A 19,944-nucleotide genomic window follows, 5' to 3' on the forward strand; every position below is an offset into this window, starting at 1 on the left:
GTATTTTATACCTTCTACTTATTGTGGGTGGGTTATTTTACAGTTCTTTTCCCTAATCTTTTGAGTTATATGCTTAACTTCTTTTATTTCTAGGTTTTTTCCCCCTCATATATGCATTTAAAGCTGTCACTTTCCTTCTAAGAATAGCTTTGTATGTGTCCTAGAAATTTTGATTAGCAGTGCAAAATGTTTTCTCATTTTCTTTCATTTCCAAACATGTGGAAAATTTCTAGGTTTTTCTCCCTTGGTTGTTTAGTTTTGACACAATTGCCCTGTGATCTGAATATGTACTATGTAAGATTCTTATTCCTTTGATAAATACCTAATATTTGTCTTTTCCATTATTTATCAATTATTCCTACATTTCTGAGTTTCCATCTGGGATCATCTTCCTTGTACTTAAATCACATCCTTTTATTTTCTTTAAAGCAGATCTGCTAGTAAGGAATGTTGTCCGTTTGCGTTTGTCTTTCAAAAGTCTTTGCTTTCTGTTTAAGAGAGTGTTTTCACAGGATATAGAACTATACGTTGGCAATTAGTTACCTCTGATATGTTCAAGATAACATTACACTGTTCTGCTGGCTTTCATTTGCATTGCTTCTATTGAAAGGTCAGACATTCCATAGTGGGTCTTTTTTTTTTTTTCTTTTTTCTGGGTGCATTGAAGCTTTCTCTTTGACTTTGGCTTTCAACACTTTTACAATAATATGCCTAGGTGTGGGTTTCTTTATATTTATCTTGCTTGGATTTTATGGCCCTTGCATCTATAAAATAATGTCATTTGTCACTTCTAGAAAATGCTCAGCTATTACTGTTTCATGTATTGCTATGGTCCCATTCTTTCTCTTCTCCATTTAAGATTTCAGTTTCATTTCATATATGACACCTTCCTCATATGTGTCTTATATTCTTTTGTGTTTTTCATCCTTTGGTTTCCCATTGCTTCATTCCATAGATTTTCTTCTGACCTATCCTCCAGTTCAGTAGTTCTTTTTTAAAATTTTATTTGTTTCTGACTGTGTTGGGTCTTCATTGCTGTGTGGGCTTTTCTCTAGTGAGGCATGGGCTCTAGGGCACTCAGGTTTCAGTAGTTGTGGCATGTGGATTCAGAGTTGCAGCTCCCAGGCTCTAGAGCACAGACTCAGCAGTTGTGGTACACAGGCTTAGATGCTGCGAGGCATGTGGGATCTTCCTCTCAGAGATTGAACCCCCGTCTCCTGCATTGGTAGGCGAATCCTTTACCAGTGAGCCACCAATGAGCCCCAGTTCAGTAGTTCTGTTTCAGCTATATCTAATCTATTGTTAAACTCACCGCCTGATTTCTTAAAGACATATTTTAATGTTCTAATTTTTTCATTCAATTTTTTCCCTATAATTTCCATTTTGCTGTTGAACCCTCCATTTTGCTTTCTTATTTAAATCACAGGCTTTTCTAAAGTCTGTGTCCAATAAATAGATCTCCCACATGTTTATTTCCATTGTCTGTTTTTTCTCTTGGTTTTTGATTGAGTCTTACCTCTTGATATGCCAGTATTAATTTCTAAAAATTCTATAGAGTTTCTGGATGATGTTATCTTCCCCCTGAGAGGAGTTATATTTGCTTAAAATGAGGCTCTTGAGGGTACCCTTAAGGGTGCTTGGTGGCACTAATGTTCAGAAATTATTATACTTTTCTGTTCTAGAGTTTTTCTTTGGGTTCAAATCTACTGTATCACTTTTTATGGTTGCAGGTTCCCTCAGTTTTTTGACATTGACTTTTTATGCATAGTCACTTATATCTGATAATTCCAATATCTGAGCTCATATTGCATCTGTTTTGATTAACTTTATCTTCTGATTTTTTTTTACTTATAGTAACATTTCTTTGCATGCACTGGTTATCTTTATTTTTTTCTCTGGACATTACATTTGAAACATTATTTTTTTTAGGAATAATTTGAGGCTAAAGTGAAGATGTTTTCTTCCCAAGATTTTTTTTTTTCTTCTATGTTCATGGACTACTGTGCCAGATATCAATTTTCAGCTTTGAATCACTCCTTTTTGCTCTGCTTTGTGAAGCTGGAGGGGGCCTCTGCAAACAGTTCTCCTTTTGCTAGCTTGTATGATTTTAGGCTTTGTCAATAGAGGCTTCCCTTCCTGGTGGGTCCTTTTTTTTGGCATGAAGTGAGCAGACCATCATATGGTGGACCTGGGAGCTTGTATCAGCATCATTCATGGAACACCTCTGGTGCCCCTGCAGTTTCTCCACTTGGCTGGCTAATGTCCTGTGGCAAATATCTTCACCACTGGCAGTCTGTACATGCCTATGGCAGCCATGCCTTCTCTAATGAAGTCTGAATCTCAGCTTTGAAAAGCAGAGCAATAGAGGAAGAGAGAGGGGGATGGGGGATAAGATGAAACAGATAGCCTGTGTTTTAATTTAATTCAGAAGTGTATTGTTCAATCTCCACCTATTCTGAGATTTTCCAGTTATCTCTATGTTATTGATTTCTAGTTTAATTCCATTTGATCTGACAGAAGGCCTTGCATGATTTCCAGTTGTTGAATTTGTTAGTGTGTTCTGTGGCCCACAGTGTGGTATATCTTCGTGCATATTCCACGTGAGGTTGAGAAAAAAACTTACTTCTTCTGCTGTTGGATGAAGTAGTCTACAGATGCCAGTTCTACCCAGTTGTTGGATGGGGTTCTTGAGTTTAACTCAGGCCTTACTGATTACCTGCCTGCTTGGATCTATTTCTGAGAATGTTGGCATTCCAACTATGGTAGTAGATTCATGTATTTCTCCCTGCACTTCTCAATTTTTGCATCATATAGTTTGATTCTTTCTTGTTAGGTGCATTTTGTTGTTGTTGCTCAGACGCTAGGTTGTGTCCAGTGCTTTGTGGATATGTACTGTAGGATCCTTGTCCTCCACTATCTCCCAGAGTTTGCTCAAATTTGCATCCACTGAGTCGGTGATGCCATCCAACCATCTCATCCTCTGCTGCCCCCTTCTCCTCCTGCCTTCAATCTTTCACAGCATCAGGGTCTTTCCAATGAATCAGTTCTTCTCATCAGGTAGCCAAAGTATTGGAGTTTCAGCTTCAGCATTAGTCCTTCCAATAAATATTCAGGGTTGATTTCCTTTAGGATTGACTGGTTTGATCTCGCTATCCAAGGGACTCTCAAGAGTCTTCTCTAACACAGTTCAAAAGCATCAATTCTTTGGCACTCAGACTTCTTTATGGTCCAACTCTCACATCTGTACGTGACTCTTGGAAAAACCATATCTTTGACTAGATGGACCTTTGTTGGAAAAACGGTCTCTGCTTTTTAATGTGCTGTCTAGGTTTGTCATAGCTTTTCTTCCAAAGAGCAAGTGTCCTTGAGTTTCATGGCTGCAGTCACCATCTGCAGGGATTTTAGAGCCCAGGAGAAATAAAATCTGTCACTGTTTCCACTTTTTCCCCTTCTATTTGCTATGAAGTGATGGGACTGGATGCCATGATCTTAGTTTTTTGAATGTTGAGTTTCAACCAGCTTTTTCAATCTCTTTTTTCACCCTCCTCAATAGGCTTTTTAGTTTGTTGTCACTTTCTGCCTTTAGAGTGGTATCATCTACATATCTGAGGTTATTGATATTTTTCCCAGAAATCTTGATTCCAGCTTGTGATTCATTCAGCCGGGCATTTTACATGATGTCTCTGCATATAAGCTAAATAACCAGGGTGAGAGTATACAGCCTTCTTGTACTCCTTTCCCAATTTTGAACTAGTCAGTTATTCTGTGTCTGGTTTTAACTGTTGCTTCTTGACCCTAAATGATGATGCTGTTAAAGTCCTGCACTCAATATGTAAGCAAAATTGGAAAACTCAGCAGTGGCCACAGAACTGGAAAAGTTCAGTTTTCATTCTAATCCCAAAGAAGGACAATGCCAAAGAATATACAAACTACTGTACAATTGTGCTTATTTCACATGCTAACAAGATTGTGTTCAAAATCCCTCAAGCTAGGCTTTAGCAGTACATGACTTGAGAACTTATGGTTTACAAGATGGTTTCAAAGAGGCAGAGGAACCAGCGATCATATTGCCAACATTCGCTGGATCATGGAGAAAGCAAGGGAATTCCAGAGAAACATCTACTTCTGCTTCGCTGACTATGCTAAAGCATTTGACTCTGTGGATTACAACGAACAGTGAAAAATTCATACAGAGATGGTAGTACCAGACCATCTTGCCTGTCTCCTGAGAAACCTGTAAGTGGGTCAAGAAGCAACAGTTAGAACCAAACACGGAACAACCGACTGTTTCCAAATTGGAAAAGGAGCACACAAGGCTATCTATTGTCACCCTGCTTATTTAACGTACATGCAGAGTATATCATATGGAATGCCAGGCTGAAATAAAGATTGCTGGGAGAAATATCAACAACCTCAGATATGCAAGGAATACCACTCTAATGGCAGAAAGTGAAGAGGAACTAAAAAGCCTGTTGAGGACAGTGGAAGAGGAGATTGAAAAAGCTGTTTTGAAACTCAGCATTCAAAAATTAAGATCATGGCATCTGGTCCCATCACTTCATGGCAAATAGAAGAGGGAAAAGTGGAACCAGTGACAGATTTTGTTTTCCTGAGCTCCAGAATCACTGTGGACGATGACTGCAGCCATGAAATTCAAGGACATTGCTTCCTGGAAGGAAAGTATAAAAATGTCAATCACTCAGTCGTGGATGACTTTTTGCTACTTCATAGACGGTCACCCACCAGGCTACTCTGTCCATGGAATTCTCCAGGCAACGATACTAGAGTGGGTTGCCATTCCCTTCTCCAGGGAATCTTGCCCACCCAAGGATCTCCTGTGTTTACAGGAAGACTCCTTACCATCTGAGATAAACCTAGACAGCATATTAAAAAGCAGAGACATCATTTTTCTAACAAATGTCAGTATAGTCAAAGGACCACAGCCTTGTCTAACTCAATGAAACTGAGCCATGCCATGTAGCGCCACCCAAGACGGACAGGTCATGGTGGAGAGTTCTGACAAAATGTGATCCACTGGAGAAGGGAATGGCAAACCATTTCAGTATTCTTGCCTTGAGAACCGCATGAACAGTATGAAAAGGCAAAAAGATAGGACACTGAAAGATAAACTCCCCAGGTGCCCAGTATGCTACTGGAGATCAGTGGAGAAATAACTCCAGAAAGAATGAAGAGATGGAGCCAAAGCAAAAACAACACCCAGTTGTGGATGTGACTGGTGATGGAAGCAAAGTTCGATGCTGTAAAGAGCAATATTGCATAGGAACCTGAAATGTTAGGTCCATGAATCAAGGCAAATTGGAAGTGGTCAAATAGGAGATGGCAAGATTGAACATCGACATTTTAGAAATCAGCAAACTAAAATGGACTGGAATGGGTGAATTTAACTCAGATGACCACTATATCTACTATTATGGGCAAGAATCCCTTAGAAGAAATGGAGTAGCCATCATAGTCAACAAGGGTCCAAAATGCAGTACTTGGATACAATCTCAAAAACGACAGAATAATTTCTGTTTGTTTCCAAGGCAAACCATTCACTATCACAGCAGTCCAAGTCTATGCCCCCACCAGTAATGCTGAAGAAGCTGAATTTGAATGGTTCTGTGAAGACCTACAAGACATTCTAGAACTAACACCCCCAAAAGATGTCTTTTTCATTATAGGGGACTGGAATGCAAAAGTAGGAAGTCAGGAAACACTTGGAGTTACAGGCAAATTTGGCCTTGGAGTACAGAATGAAGCAGGGCAAAGGCTAATAGAGTTTTGTCAAAGAACGCACTGGTCATAGCAAACACCCTCTTCCAACAACACAAGAGAAGACTTTACACATGGACATCGCCAGGTGGTCAATACCGAAATCAGATTGATTATATTCTTTTCAGCCAAAGATGGAGAAGCTCTATACAGTCAGCAAAAACAAGACTGGGAGCTGACTTTGGCTCAGATCCTCCTTATTGCCAAATTCAGACTTAAATTGAAGAAAGCAGGGAAAACCACTAGGCATTCAGATATGACCTAAATTAAATCCCTTATGATTATACAGTAGAAGTGACAAGTAGATTCAAGGGATTAGATCTGATAGAGTGCCTGATGAACTATGGATGGTTTGTGACATTGTACAGGAGGCAAGGATCAAGACCATCCCCAAGTAAAAGAAATGCAAAGAGGCAAAATGGCAGTCTGAGGAGGCCTTACAAATAGCTGTGAAAAGAAGAGAAGCAAAAGGCAAAGGAGAAAAGGAAAGATATACCCATTTGAATGCAGAGTTCCAAAGAATAGCCAGGAGAGATGGGAAAGCCTTCCTCAGTGATCAATGCAAAGAAACAGAGGAAGACAACAGAATGGGAAAGACTAGAGATCTCTTCAAGAAAATTAAAGATACCAAAGGAACATTTCATGCAAAGATGGGTTCAATAAAGGACAGAAATGGTATGGACCTAACAGAAGCAGAAGATATTAAGAAGAGGTGGCAAGAATACACAGAAGAACTATACAGAAAAGATCTTCATGACCCAGATAATCACGATGGTGTTATCACTCACCTAGAGCCAGACATCCTGGAATGTGAGGTCAAATGGGCCTTAGGAAGCATCACTACAAACAAAGCTAGTGGAGATGATGGAATTCCAGTTGAACTATTTCAAATCCTAAAAGATCGTGCTGTGAAAGTGCTGCACTCAATATGCCAGCAAATTTGGAAAACTCAGCAGTGGCCACAGGACTGGAAATGGTCAGTTTTCATTCCAATCCCAATGAAAGGCAATGCCAAAGAATGGTCAAACTACCACACAATTGCACTCATCTCACACCCTAGCAAAGTAATGCTCAAAATTCTCCAAGCCAGGCTTCAACAGTATGTGAACCATGAACTTCCAGGTGTTCAAGCTGGTTTTAGAAAAGGCAGAGGAACCAGAGATCAAATTGCCAACATCCTCTGGATCATTGAAAAAGCAAGAGAGTTCCAGAAAAACACCTACTTTGGCTTTATCTATTATGCCAAAGCCTTTGACTGTGTGGACCACAACAAACTGTGGAAAATTCTGAAAGAGATGGGAATACCAGACTGCCTGACCTGCCTCCTGAGAAATCTGCATGCAGGTCAAGAAGCAACAGTTAGAACTGGACATGGAACAACAGACTGATTCCAAATCAGGAAAGGAGTATGTCAAGGCTGTATATTGTCACCCTGCTTATTTAACTTCTATGCAGAGTACATCATGCAAAATACCAGGCTGGATGAAGCACAAGCTGGAATCAAGATTGCTGGGAGAAATATCAGTAACCTCAGATATGGAGATGACAACACCCTTATGGCAGAAAGCGCAGAACTAAAGAGCCTCTTTAAAGAGGAGTGAAAAAGTTGGCTTAAAACTCAGCATTCAGAAAACTAAGATAATGGCATCTGGTCCCATCACTTCATGGCAAACAGATGGGGAAACCATGGAAACAGAGAGAGACTTTATTATTTGGGCTCCAAAATCCCTGCAGATGGTGACTGCAGCCATGAAATTAAAAGATGCTTGCTCCTTGGAAGAAAAGTTATGACCAACCTAGATAGCATATTAAAAAGCAGAGACATTACTTTGCCTACAAAGGTCCATCTAGTCAAAGCAATGGTTTCTCCAGTAGTCATGTATGGGTGTGAGAGTTGAACTACAAAGAAAGCTGAGTGCCGAAAAATTGGTACTTTTGAACTGTGGTGTTGGAGAAGGCTCTTGAGAGTCCCTTGGACTGTAGGGAGATCCAACCAGTCCATCCTAAAGCAAATCAGTCCTGAATATTCATTGGAAGGACTGATGCTGAAGCTGAAGTTCCCATACATTGGCCACCTGCTGTGAAGAGCCGACTCATTTGAAAAGACCCTGATGCTGGGGAAGATTGAAGGTCGGAGGAGAAGGGGATGACAGAGGATGAGATGGTTGGATGGCATCACTGACTCAGTGGACATGAGTTTGAGTAAACTCTGGGAGTGGTGATGGACAGGGAGGCCTGGTGTGCTGCAGTGCATGGGGTCACAGAGAGTCGGACATGACTGAGCGACTGAACTGAACTGATGCTTTTTCCATCAGTAATGCATGGATGTGAGAGTTGGTTCATACAGAATGTGAGTGCTAAAGAATTGATGCTTTCTAACTGTGGTCCTCGAGAAGACTCTTGAGAGTCCCCTTGACTACAAGGATATCAAACCAGTCAATTATAAGGGAAATCAACCCTAAATATTCATTGGAAGGACTCATGCTGAAGCTGAAGCTCCAATACTTTGGCCACAGGATGAGAACTGATTCATTGGAAAAGACCCTGATGGCAGGAAAGATTGAGGACAGGAGAAGTAGGGGGTAACAGAGGTTGAGATGGTTGAATGGCATCACTGGCTCAATGGACATTAGTTTGAACAAAATCTGGGAAATAGTGGCGGACGGAGGAGCCTGATGTGCTATAGTCTATGGGATCGCAAAGAGTTGGATATGACTCAGTGACTAAACAACTAATAGTTAATTTAAAATGTTCTGTTAGTTTCTGGTATACAGCAAAATGAATCAATTATACATATACATACAATCATTTTAAAAAAATATTATTTTCCCATATTACATTACAGAGTGTCCTTTTCTTTTCTTATTGTATCTCTGAATAGATTCTGAATTTGTTCCTTTTTGATTGTTTCTTATCTTGCAACGAAGTGAGGCCCTTCTGGACCAGCTATCTGAAGGAGGTTCATTTTCAGGAGAAGCCATGGTCTTGTTCCAGGCTAGCAGGAATCCACCCTGCTTCACAGTGATATTCCTAACAACAGAAGCCAGAGTGTGGGCTTTATTTACGTTCTGCTTAATTTCTCTGAAACTTGTAATTGCAGGTTTGTTCATAATGAATTGTTTTGCCTTCCCTTTGGTTTCGCTGACAGACTGCTTCCAGCAAATGAGTTTCTGTGGGATTGTTCACCCCTCCCGTCTTGTTTCATGGTGCCATTCAGTTCTTAGGACGCTTTCACTGACAGTCTGTGAACCCTGTTCTCATTATATCAAAGAAGGGGTTTTTTTTTTGGTTTTGTTTTTCTTTTCAGGGTATGTCATCAGCTTTGGAAAACTCTGCACTGCGAGCTTTGTAACCACAAATAATCTTATGGTATCTTCTCAGACTCCTGTTTGACCTTGATGGTGCCACCTCATTTGTTGAGGGGTCGGGGTCCTAGATCCTTCTTAGTTTCATCAAAGATGAAGCTACACTTCTTTTTCTCATTGGCTTTATTGTGTTCTCTGAGAGGAGAATGGAGCAGCAAGTTCTTTTTAACATACTAAAAGCCAGGATATGGCTTCACAATTTATATTGTTTATACATTTTATTTAGATGTTTCTCTTGTGCTGAGATCTATTTTAGACTGTGACTATTACTAGTAATTTGGTCCTCCAAAAAATTATTTTTCACTTTTTTTTTTGATAGCAACTAAGGCATGAAAATCTGGTGAATTTGTTGGAAGTGTGTAAGAAAAAAAAGCGATGGTACCTCGTCTTTGAGTTTGTTGACCATACGGTTCTTGATGACTTGGAGCTCTCTCCAAATGGACTAGACTACCAACTAGTTCAAAAGTATTTGTTTCAGGTTATCAGTGGGATTGGATTTTGTCACAGTCACAATGTAAGTATTCAGTTTAAATAATTATTTATAAAGTTGAAAAGTTGGGAGAATATACAGTGAACACCCATTGCTATTGGTGTATCCACCTATTGCTGGATTCTATACTTGCTAACATTTTGTTATATTTGTTTTATTAAATATTTATTCATCTTTTCTTCCATTTGTCTACTTATTAATCTGCCTGATTTATTTATGCATTATTTGAAAGTAAGTTACAGACATCAGTGCTTCAACTCTACATACTTGAGCTATGCATGTTATTAACAAGCCATTACTGTGGATATCTAGGATATAATAGAAGTTAGTAGCTATGCTACTAACTTTAGCCTATGCAAAATGCTCAGCTGTGCCAGTTTCTGGTCTTCTGAGAGTTTACAATAAATATATCTTCAAAGTTTTCAAAATAAAATTTACTTGTATTAGAGAATTAGACCTAATAATTTGTTTTGCCTAGTTCTAGAATTTGTACTATTGTTTCCCAGTGTCCTGTTTTCTCTTTCCATGGTCTTTTTATAAAAGGACTTTCCATTTTTACATTTACAATTTTTACAAATGTAAAAATTTATATTTTTTGCCTCTTTACATTGATAATTGCTTGATGTATGCCTCCACTTGGGTGCTCAGAAATCCACCTAAAAACTCATATTGCAGAAACTAAACTGCTAATTATTCTTAACCAAAATTAACCTTCTCTAGACTTTCCTATTTTTTGTTAATGGACCCACCATTCTTTTACATTCCCAGATTTAAGGAAAGTATATGAGATTACTTCCTAAATTCTGTTGATTTAGAATATTTCTACACTCCCCCCCTCCCCTCCATTCATTTGAGCACCAGACTAGTGTAGGCCCTTTGTTTTTGTTGTTGTTCAGTTGCTAAGTCACGTCTAAGTCATTGAAACCCCACAGACTGCAGGACACCAGGCTTCCCTGTCCTTCACTGTCTCCTGGAATTTGTTCAAACTCATGTCCATTGAGTTGGTGATGCCATCCAACCATGTCACCCTCTGTCGTCCCCTTCTCCTCACGCCCTCAATCTATCACCTCCTATTTGTCCCACTTCTCTTCTCCCCACTTCTAGTCACCCTCTTTGCTTTATCTTGTTCATGGCCTTCTTTAAATGTTCAATATCTTCTTTAAACACCATATGGGTCATGTCATGGGTTCCCATCACCTTGACATGAGCTCAGACTTCCCAGGCTGGCAGTTGAGGCATAACCTAGTAAGTAACCTCTACTCCAGGAAAAACATTTCCCTAGTGGCTACTGGTCTACTCCCATTCTCCCTCTTTTGCTCTTTTTGTCCCATTCACTTGGATTGCCCTTTCATTTCTACATTTATCTAGGTCACACTAGTATTAAAGACCTGTCTTAGAGCCCACCTTTTTCCTCGAAAATTTTTTCTGACCACCGCAGTCTTCAATGATAGCTTTACTCTCTTAGTCTTGAGAGCGCTCATTATCAGAGCAATTGATTGGAAATTGATCGAAGGCAAAAGAAGAAGGGGCTGGCAGAGGATGAGACAGTTAGAGAGCATCATCAATTCAATGGACATGAACTTGAGTGAACTCCAGGAGATAGTGGAGGATAGAGGAACCTAGTATGCCACAGTCTTTGGGGTCACAAAGAGTTGGACACACCTAGTGACTGAACAACAACAGCAACATATATTTCATTCAATATCATTAATCATGTAAATACAATTTAGTTCTTCAAATAAAATTTCAAGCATAAATGTTCTTTTTTCCCCAACTCGGTTCTTTAAACCCAGGAACAACTTTATATGCTTTTATCTGTCTTCATCATAGGGACAAAAACAGTGCCCTGCACGTAACAGGTGCTAAAAAAAAAAGTTAGCTTGCTTAACTTGATGTGCCATTCAATATGTGTCATGCTCTGCTTTTTATATCATAGATTATACACAGAGATATTAAGCCAGAGAACATATTAGTCTCCCAGTCAGGCGTTGTCAAGCTGTGTGATTTCGGATTTGCACGGACGCTGGCAGCTCCCGGGGAGGTGTACACTGATTACGTGGCCACGCGGTGGTACAGAGCGCCAGAGCTGCTGGTTGGTGACGTCAAGTATGGCAAGTAAGACGTCGTCAGCAGGGCGGGGGTGCAGAGGGCAGACTTGGCTCTCCTTTTTTGATAAAGTGGAATATGTTTTCAGTATAATGACAGTCCCTCTAATTGGGCTTCCTTGGTAGCTCAGCAGTAAAGAATCTGCCTGTCAGTGTGGGAGCCACGAGTTCAATCCCTTGGTTTGGGAAGATGCCCTGGAGAAGGAGATGGCACCCCACTCCAGTACTCTTGCCTGGGAAACCCCATGGACGGAGGAACCTGGTGGCTACATCCTTGGGGTTACAAAAAGAGTCAGACACGACTTAGTGACTCAGCACTCGCCCTCTGCGATGGCCCACACCCTTGTCTGTGGAGTGTGTTTCTCTCTAAATAAATCCCACTTCTTACGTTAAGAAAAAAAAAAAAAAAAACGGTCTAATACTGAAAGGAAGTTTTCAGTTTAGAAAACTTTATAAAGTGATTTGTAATCATTTTTGTGTTTCCTCTTTAAACATTCTTGTGGAATGGGTTGGTATGAGTATGATTATTTTAAAGGTAGAGAAATCAAGGTGAGCAAGTGGTCTGTTTTTAATAGTAAGTTAGAAATAGATATATTTATCACTTGTATAGGGAGGTAACATTGATTAGATAAGTCTGACACTTGCATTGAGGCCGAGTAGAGTGGGCAGGGGTGGGGGTAGAAATGGAATGAAGTGAACCATTTAAAAAATACAAATCATCTTCATAAATGAATTCTACAAAGAAGAAGGGATTGCAGGTTTTACCAGTTTCAATAGAAATTTTTCTAAAATATTTTCTATAATTTCTCTGTTTTTAGAGCATATATCGTTTAATATTTTCTTGATTCCTCTGAGCTGTCATTTTACTGCCATGCTGTAATTTCTGTACCAGCTATGGCCTTAAGCAATTTCAAGGTAGTTGTTCCTATGGTAATGATGCCAGAATACTCTAAATTCTTGTGACCGATTTTTAAGAGAGTTTTTCTATTTTCTCCGTATTAGCTTTCTGTTCTTGTTTGTGTCCCCAGTAACCATCTTGTTCTGGTATGCTGTTTTCAGTGTATAGTTGGATACACTGATGAACCTTGTTCAAATTATGTGTAAAGAAAAATGAGTAGCCTCTGACTGCAAACCCAGAATACTTATATCCAGAATAAAGTATACTTAACAAGCATTTTGACTATTTGGTAGCCTTGTGTCACATGCTTGAAGTTTCCTGAAATCTGATTATTGTAATGTTGGAAGTTAATACTTTAAGTTTATAGAAAAAAATATTTGGGAGCATAATTTAAGGCTTACTATTACTTTTCTTGATACCAAGAATACAAAATAGTAATATGCAAATGACAGAGGATGAGATGGTTAGATGGCAGCCCCAACTCAATGAACATGAGTTTGAGTAAACTCTGGGAGATAGTGAAGAACAGGAAAGCCTGGTGCACTGCAGTCCACGAGGTGGCAAAGAGTTAGACACAACTTAGTGATTGAACAACCACAGTATGCAGAACAGATTCAGTCATAGTAAACATATTAGGTGTTGGTGATGGACAGGGAAGCCTGGAGTGCTGCATTCTGTGGGGTCGCAAAGAGTCCAGCATGACTGAGTGACTGAACTGAACTGAAACACATCAGGATCCCAGATTTTACATCACATTGCTTTTCTTTCAGGGCTGTTGATGTGTGGGCCATCGGCTGTCTGGTAACTGAAATGCTCATGGGGGAGCCCCTCTTTCCTGGAGATTCTGATATTGATCAGTTGTATCATATTATGGTGTGTTTAGGTAAGATTATGCATCTGTATTTTAAGTTTTAGTAATTTTTTCCCATGTGATTTTATTGGGTTGTATTGATTTTGCAAGTTGTTGGTACACTAAAGATGATGCGTGTTTTGAATGAATATAGGGAGCAAATAGGAAAACCTCATCTCTCTCTCTCTCTCTGTCTCTCTCTCTATATATTTTGGTCTATCTGACATATGATCCTAATAATGCTCTTACCTGTCCTCCTGCCCAGCTCCCCTCTAAAGAAAAGAGCAAACATTGGACATTTTTCTGCACATTTGCATTCAGTAAGTCACACGTAGAGAGAATACAAATGATCATATTATCTTTGGGTCAGCAAGCATTTGGTATAATATGACTATTACCTCATTCTCATCTTCACATTGAGTGACACAGGGACTTCTAAGGTAATTTAATCTTGCTTCAGTCAGGACTTTTGCTCTTTGTACTTCGTACAGAATTTCAAAGCTACATTATCAAAGTCTTCTCATATTTGTTGAAATGTCAACTTTCTGTTGGGCGATGGAGTTTGGAAAATGGAAATGATGGGAAATATCTTGAGGATTAAGTGTTTAGGTTAGAAATTCCATAAACAACACAGTGGTTTCTTACAGCAGAATTTTCATATGTATATTTTATATTCAGTCAGTCAGTTCAGTCACTCAATCATGTCAAACTCTTTGCGACCCCATGGACTGCAGCATGCCAACTTTCCTGTCCGTTGCCAACTCCCAGAGCTTACTCAAACTCATGTCCATCGAGTCAGTGATGCCATCCAACCATCTTATCCTCTGTCATCCCCTTCTCCTCCCACCTTCAATCTTTCCCAACATCAGGGTGTTTTCTAGTGAATCAGTTCTTCTCATCAGGTGGCCAAAGTATTGGAGTTTCAGCTTCAGCATCAGTCCTTCCAATGAATATTCAGGACTGATTTCCTTTACGATAGGTTGATTGGCTCTCCTTGCAGTCCAAGGGACTCTCAAGAGTCTTCTCCAACACCACAGTTCAAAAGCGTCAGTTCTCTGGTGCTCAGCTTTCTTTATAGTCCAACTCTCACATACATACATGATCACTGGAAAAGCCATAGCTTTGACTAGATGGACCTTTGTTGGCAAAGTAATGTCTCTGCTTTTTAATGTGCTGTCTAGGTTGGTCATAGCTTTTCTTCCAAGCGTCTTTTAATTTCATGGCTGCAGTCACCATCTGCAGGGATTTTGGAGCCCCCAAAAATAAAGTCTTTCATTTCTCACTGTTTCCATGGTTTCCCCATCTGTTTGCCATGATGTGATGGGACCGGATGCCATGATCTTAGTTTTCTGAATGTTGAGTTTTAAGCCAACTTTTTCACTCTCCTCTTTAAAGAGGCTCTTTAGTTCTTCGCTTTTTGCCATAAGGGTGGTGTCTTCTGCATATCTGAGGTTATAGATATTTCTCCCGCAATCTTGATTCCAGCTTGTGCTTCATCCAGCCTGGTATTTTGCATGATGTACTCTGCATAGAAGTTAAATAAGCAGGGTGACAATATACTGCCCTGACATACTCCTTTCCTGATTTGGAACCACCCTGTTGTTCTATGTCCAGTTCTAACTGTTGCTTCTTGAGCTGCATACAGATTTCTCAGGAGGCAGGTCAGGTGGTCTGGTATTCCCATCTCTTTCAGAATTTTCCACAGTTTGTTGTGATCCACATAGTCAAAGGCTTAGGCATAGTCAATAATGCAGAAGTAGATGTTTTTCTGGAACTCTTTTGCTTTTTCAATGATCCAATGGTTGTTGGCAATTTGATCTCTGGTTCCTCTGCCTTTTCTAAATCTAGCTTGAACATCTGGAAGTTCACATACTGTTGAAGTCTGGCTTGGAGAATTTTGAGCATTACTTTGCTAGGGTGTGAGATGGGTACAATTGTGTGGTAGTTTGAGCATTCTTTGGTGTTGCCTTTCTTTGGGATTAGAATGAAAACTGACCTTTTCCAGTCCCATGGCCACTGCTGAGTTTTCCAAATTTGCTGGCATATTGAGTGCAGCACTTTCACAGCACGATCTTTTAGGATTTGAAATAGTTCAACTGGAATTCCATCACCTCCACTAGCTTTGTTTGTAGTGATGCTTCCTAAGGCCCACTTGACTTTGCATTCCAGGATATCTGGCTCTAGGTGATTGATCACACCATCGTGGTTATCTGGGTATTTTATATTAGGTTAGATATTAAAATTGAGAGTAAAGACAAAAGTGATTAAATCAGGCCAACATCACTTGGGTAAAAATTAAATTCTTAAAGAGTGGAACTTTTTTATTTAGATTAGATTCTGACCATACAACTATTAGCATTTTCTATTTGGGTCAGCATTTTGTGCTTTGTTGTTGGAAATAAAGCATTTTTTTATACCATTATAAGAAATTATGCAATGTTCTTTATCTGTCCTTTTCCTAAGCTCCACCCTCATGTCTTCAAGTTTCTACACAGTGGTGTGGGAACTTTTCTGAATGAGTATGTTGAGATGTGAATGTTGATTTCCTTTGAGTTGACTTGTGTCAAAACCACCATAATGACTGCCAGGCACCACCACCATGAGACCGCTGTCTTTGGTTGCCTTCGCTTGCTGAGAGAGTCCCCACTTTTACATAACGAGTTCCTGTCATCTCTACTCCACACCACCTGTCCTGTGATGCATAATGACAGAAATGTGTGCTATTCCCACTGCTAGGTAATCTAATTCCAAGACATCAGGAGCTGTTTTATAAAAATCCTGTGTTTGCTGGAGTAAGGTTGCCTGAAATCAAAGAAACGGTGCCTCTTGAAAGACGCTATCCCAGACTCTCTGAAGTTGTGATTGATTTAGCAAAGGTATTCAATACTTTTTCTTTGCTCTTTCTGACAGGGAATTTACATTATGGGGATTTGATTTTCCCTTTTTTTTTTTTTTCTAGTCTGCTTGATCTTTTCGGTCAACAGCTTCCTCTGACAACTTAAATTTTTGTACATTAAGAGAGGAGAAAGGGGGCGGCAGAGGGTGAGATGGTTAGACAGCATCATTGACTCAATGAACAGGAATTTGAGCTAACACGGGGAGACAGTGGAGGACAGGGGAGCCCGATGTGCTGCAGTCCATGGGGTCACAAAGAGTTGGATACAACTTAGCTGCTGAACAACAACAACAACATTAAGAAAGAGTTTAATTTGGTGGGAACAGAGATGGAGGAATGCCAGAGTTAAAAGCCTGAAAATTTTGCTTGTTTTTTTTTTTTTTTTTTAATCTTTTTGTATTATCTAGCATGTTTTAAGTGTGAAAACATTCCCATAATGATGTGTTTTTAATGTCTAACATTTAAAATGCAGGCCTTGTATAAGTGGAAAATAGGAGAAAATAGGATAAGAAAATGAAAAGATGAGTAGTGAAGTATTTAAGTCTAGGGCTTTAAAGTATTAAAGTCTACAGATCATGATCTGTAGTATATTGTTAAAAAGGGGCTTTTATTCAACCACTAGATTCACTGAAGTTAATTTTTACATGATCATCACCTTTGCCTTGTATTTAATGAGGAGGATATTAGGGACAGTCTCACTGGATCAAATTGTTTCTAAAAGTGGACCTTTTGGATTTATTAGCTCAAAAAAAACCTCATTAGTTAGGACTGTCCTAAAGTGTTGTTGTTTGTTTTTTTTGGGGGGGGCTGGCCCACACCACATGGCATGTGAGATCTTGGATCTTGGTTACCTGACCAGGGATCAGACCCAAACCCGTGCCCTCTGCTGTGAAAGCACAAAGTCATACCCACTGGACCACCAGGGAGGTCCCTGTCCTAAAGTGTCGATAAAATAAATATCTCTAAAAGAGCAGGGTCACATAACATTTAGCTAAGATAGTTTTTGCTTTTTTACTTCTTTAAATAACTCATTTTAAAAAAGCTTGGTAAGCTTATGAATAGTTATAACAAGTTCTTAGAAAAATACATTGTTATTTTTCTACATAATGTAACAGATCCAAATATTCTTTATTTAGACTAGCTTTATGATCTGTCTGTAAAGAGATTTAAAAGGAATAAAGGTAAAATGATTGTCCAACTTATGTCCCTTATGGTAGAATCATATGACTTTTTAAACATTTTATTATAGGAAATCTTAAACATAGAAAAGGAAGTAGAAAAAATAGTGGTGTCATGACCCCTAAGCTGGTCATTAGCTACAGTGGTTAAAAATCTTTGGCAAATATTTCATCTATCCTATCCACACACTTAGGAATTTTTTTTCCTCAGCAGTTTTTTACTGTGTGGCCTGTGGGATCTTATTTCCTTGACTAAGAATTGAACCTCTGCCCCCTTAGTAGAACCACAGAACCTTAAGCAGTGGACCACTAGGGAATTCCCTCAGCAACATTTTTTTGGAGTATTTTGAAGCAAATTGCAGATATTATGGTATTTCACTTACAAATACCTTAATTATTTGTATAATTTTATTGTTCATTTAAAGCTACCTATTGAGTCCCTTCTATTTTTACTAGCTGTGAGTGATTCCATTGGGTCAGAACAAGATATAATGAAATCTATATGAAAATGAAAGAACAAGATAAAGTGAAATCATCTATGTCAAGTATCTGGCACAATAATAAGCGCAGAGTAGTTCCCTTCCCTTCCATTCTGCAAGTACTGTAAATTTAAAAAATTGTCAAGAATTTCTTAATATAAAATACCTAATCAGTGCTCAAAGTTTCATTAATTTTCTCCTAATTCCTTTTTATAGTTTGAATTAGGATCCACATGAAGTCTAGAGATCACAATTGGTTGATATGTCTCTTAAGACACTTAATTTACAAGCTCCTCTTCACCTCTTTGTTTTTTATTTAAACCTTGCCATTTATCTATTAAAGAAAATAGGTTGTTTGTCCCATAGAATTTTTCACATAGTATAGTTTAATATGTTCCTCCCTGTCCCATATTTTTTATAAACTCATAGTAGAGCTAGAGCTTAATTGGAATTAGGTTGAATTTTTGGCAAGAATACTTCATAAGAGGTTTGTATATTCAGAGACACTGAATGTCTGGAGGTCTTTCTTTTTGTGATATTAGCAGTCATTGGTGGTCACTGTCTAGATTTGTGCTTTATTCCTTATCACTTATTATAGATGTTTAAAATTCATTGACTCTGAAGAAGAATTTTCTATGTTTAGACATGTGAATGTAGGCAGTTTTTCTTTGATATGAACTATATATATTCTTTGGTTTCCCAGAAATGCTTACATATTGACCCAGACAAAAGGCCCTTCTGTGCGGAGCTCCTGCACCATGATTTCTTCCATATGGATGGATTTGCTGAGAGGTATGGTACTCTGTGTTCTGTGTCACATCAACCTAGGGTCAAAGTAAGGCCCCCATAGCAGTACATAACAGTAACAAACAGTATTTCTTTACCCACCTATTCTAACAGGATCTCAAATATTTACCACCTTACCTCCATTCACCCTTGGCAGCAACACATTCCTAGGAGTGGTCCCCTGCATCCACCAAGTCAGGGCTCTTGGTTTTCACGAAGCAGTCCCTTCATGCCATTCTTTCTCTCTCCCTGTGATGACCTCCATCACTCGGGTCACTGATTTCTGGTCTTGCTACCAGCTGTGCGATGCTATCATCTTGGGTCCTGATGCATTTGCAAAGGGGGCGTCTCCTGTTGCTGCTGAACTTACACCACACCCAGTCCTATGACACTGCTGACTGTGGATGCATGGGGAGACCTCGATGTGCCAAACCAGTGGGGGCCAGAACAGCTGGCGTGGTCTCCTGTGCTGCTCTAGCCGCTGGCATCCTTGCAGCTGGCAAAACAAAAAATAGTGAGATGAGTGGCAGTGACACTGCTTTATGTTTTTGCCAATCTATTTATTATCTAACTTAGTAAAAGATAACCGGATCCTCGTATTTGCTTCCACATTTGATTTCTTATGTTGTTTTGGTTGAAATATACAGAGAAACTGTGGCTGCACATAAATATGTAGTTGGAAAATGGAAGAGAATTTTGATAGTTGTTTTAGATCACTGTGGGTATTTTTCTTTGATTCCATATCAAAAAACTTTGATACTGTACCCAAACTTGACAGCAGTAGTTTCTTAAAAGTTGCTTGTATTGTGGAATCTGAAACCGTATCAATGAACTTCTTTTCCCATTACATTAAAATCCGCTTGTCCATCTTGCATTTTGAGTAGATCTTTTACTCATGCATGCTTTTGTAGAATCATTCATTAGTCATTTGGAAAATACTCTTTTGCTAAGTTATATAGAGCTTTATTTAATAATGTTGACATTTCATTGGGCTATATAAAAAAGTCACATTCTCATCAGAAAAACCTTTAGTATTAGGAATCTGCTAAGTTCACGGTAGTGGATACAAGTTGAATGAAATTCTAATTTTTTATAAAAAGGTGGATTTTACCATTAATGCAA

At 39.1% G+C, this 19,944-nt stretch overlaps 1 protein-coding gene across 2 annotated transcripts in view; it reads left to right on the forward strand.

The window, feature by feature from the left end:
- CDKL2 (cyclin dependent kinase like 2) overlaps positions 1-19,944 on the forward strand; it is a 50,448-nt gene that overhangs the window by 13,506 nt on the left and 16,998 nt on the right. For both annotated transcript variants that reach the window (XM_061145778.1, XM_061145777.1), the window contains 5 exons: positions 9,460-9,654; positions 11,567-11,745; positions 13,404-13,516; positions 16,220-16,359; positions 18,740-18,828. In XM_061145778.1, the coding sequence (XP_061001761.1) occupies positions 9,460-9,654; positions 11,567-11,745; positions 13,404-13,516; positions 16,220-16,359; positions 18,740-18,828 (716 nt within the window). The remainder of the gene's footprint in view (positions 1-9,459; positions 9,655-11,566; positions 11,746-13,403; positions 13,517-16,219; positions 16,360-18,739; positions 18,829-19,944) is intronic.

The sequence above is a fragment of the Dama dama genome, chromosome 6 (genome assembly GCF_033118175.1).
Source record: "Dama dama isolate Ldn47 chromosome 6, ASM3311817v1, whole genome shotgun sequence".
In the NCBI taxonomy this organism is placed as follows: domain Eukaryota; kingdom Metazoa; phylum Chordata; class Mammalia; order Artiodactyla; family Cervidae; genus Dama; species Dama dama.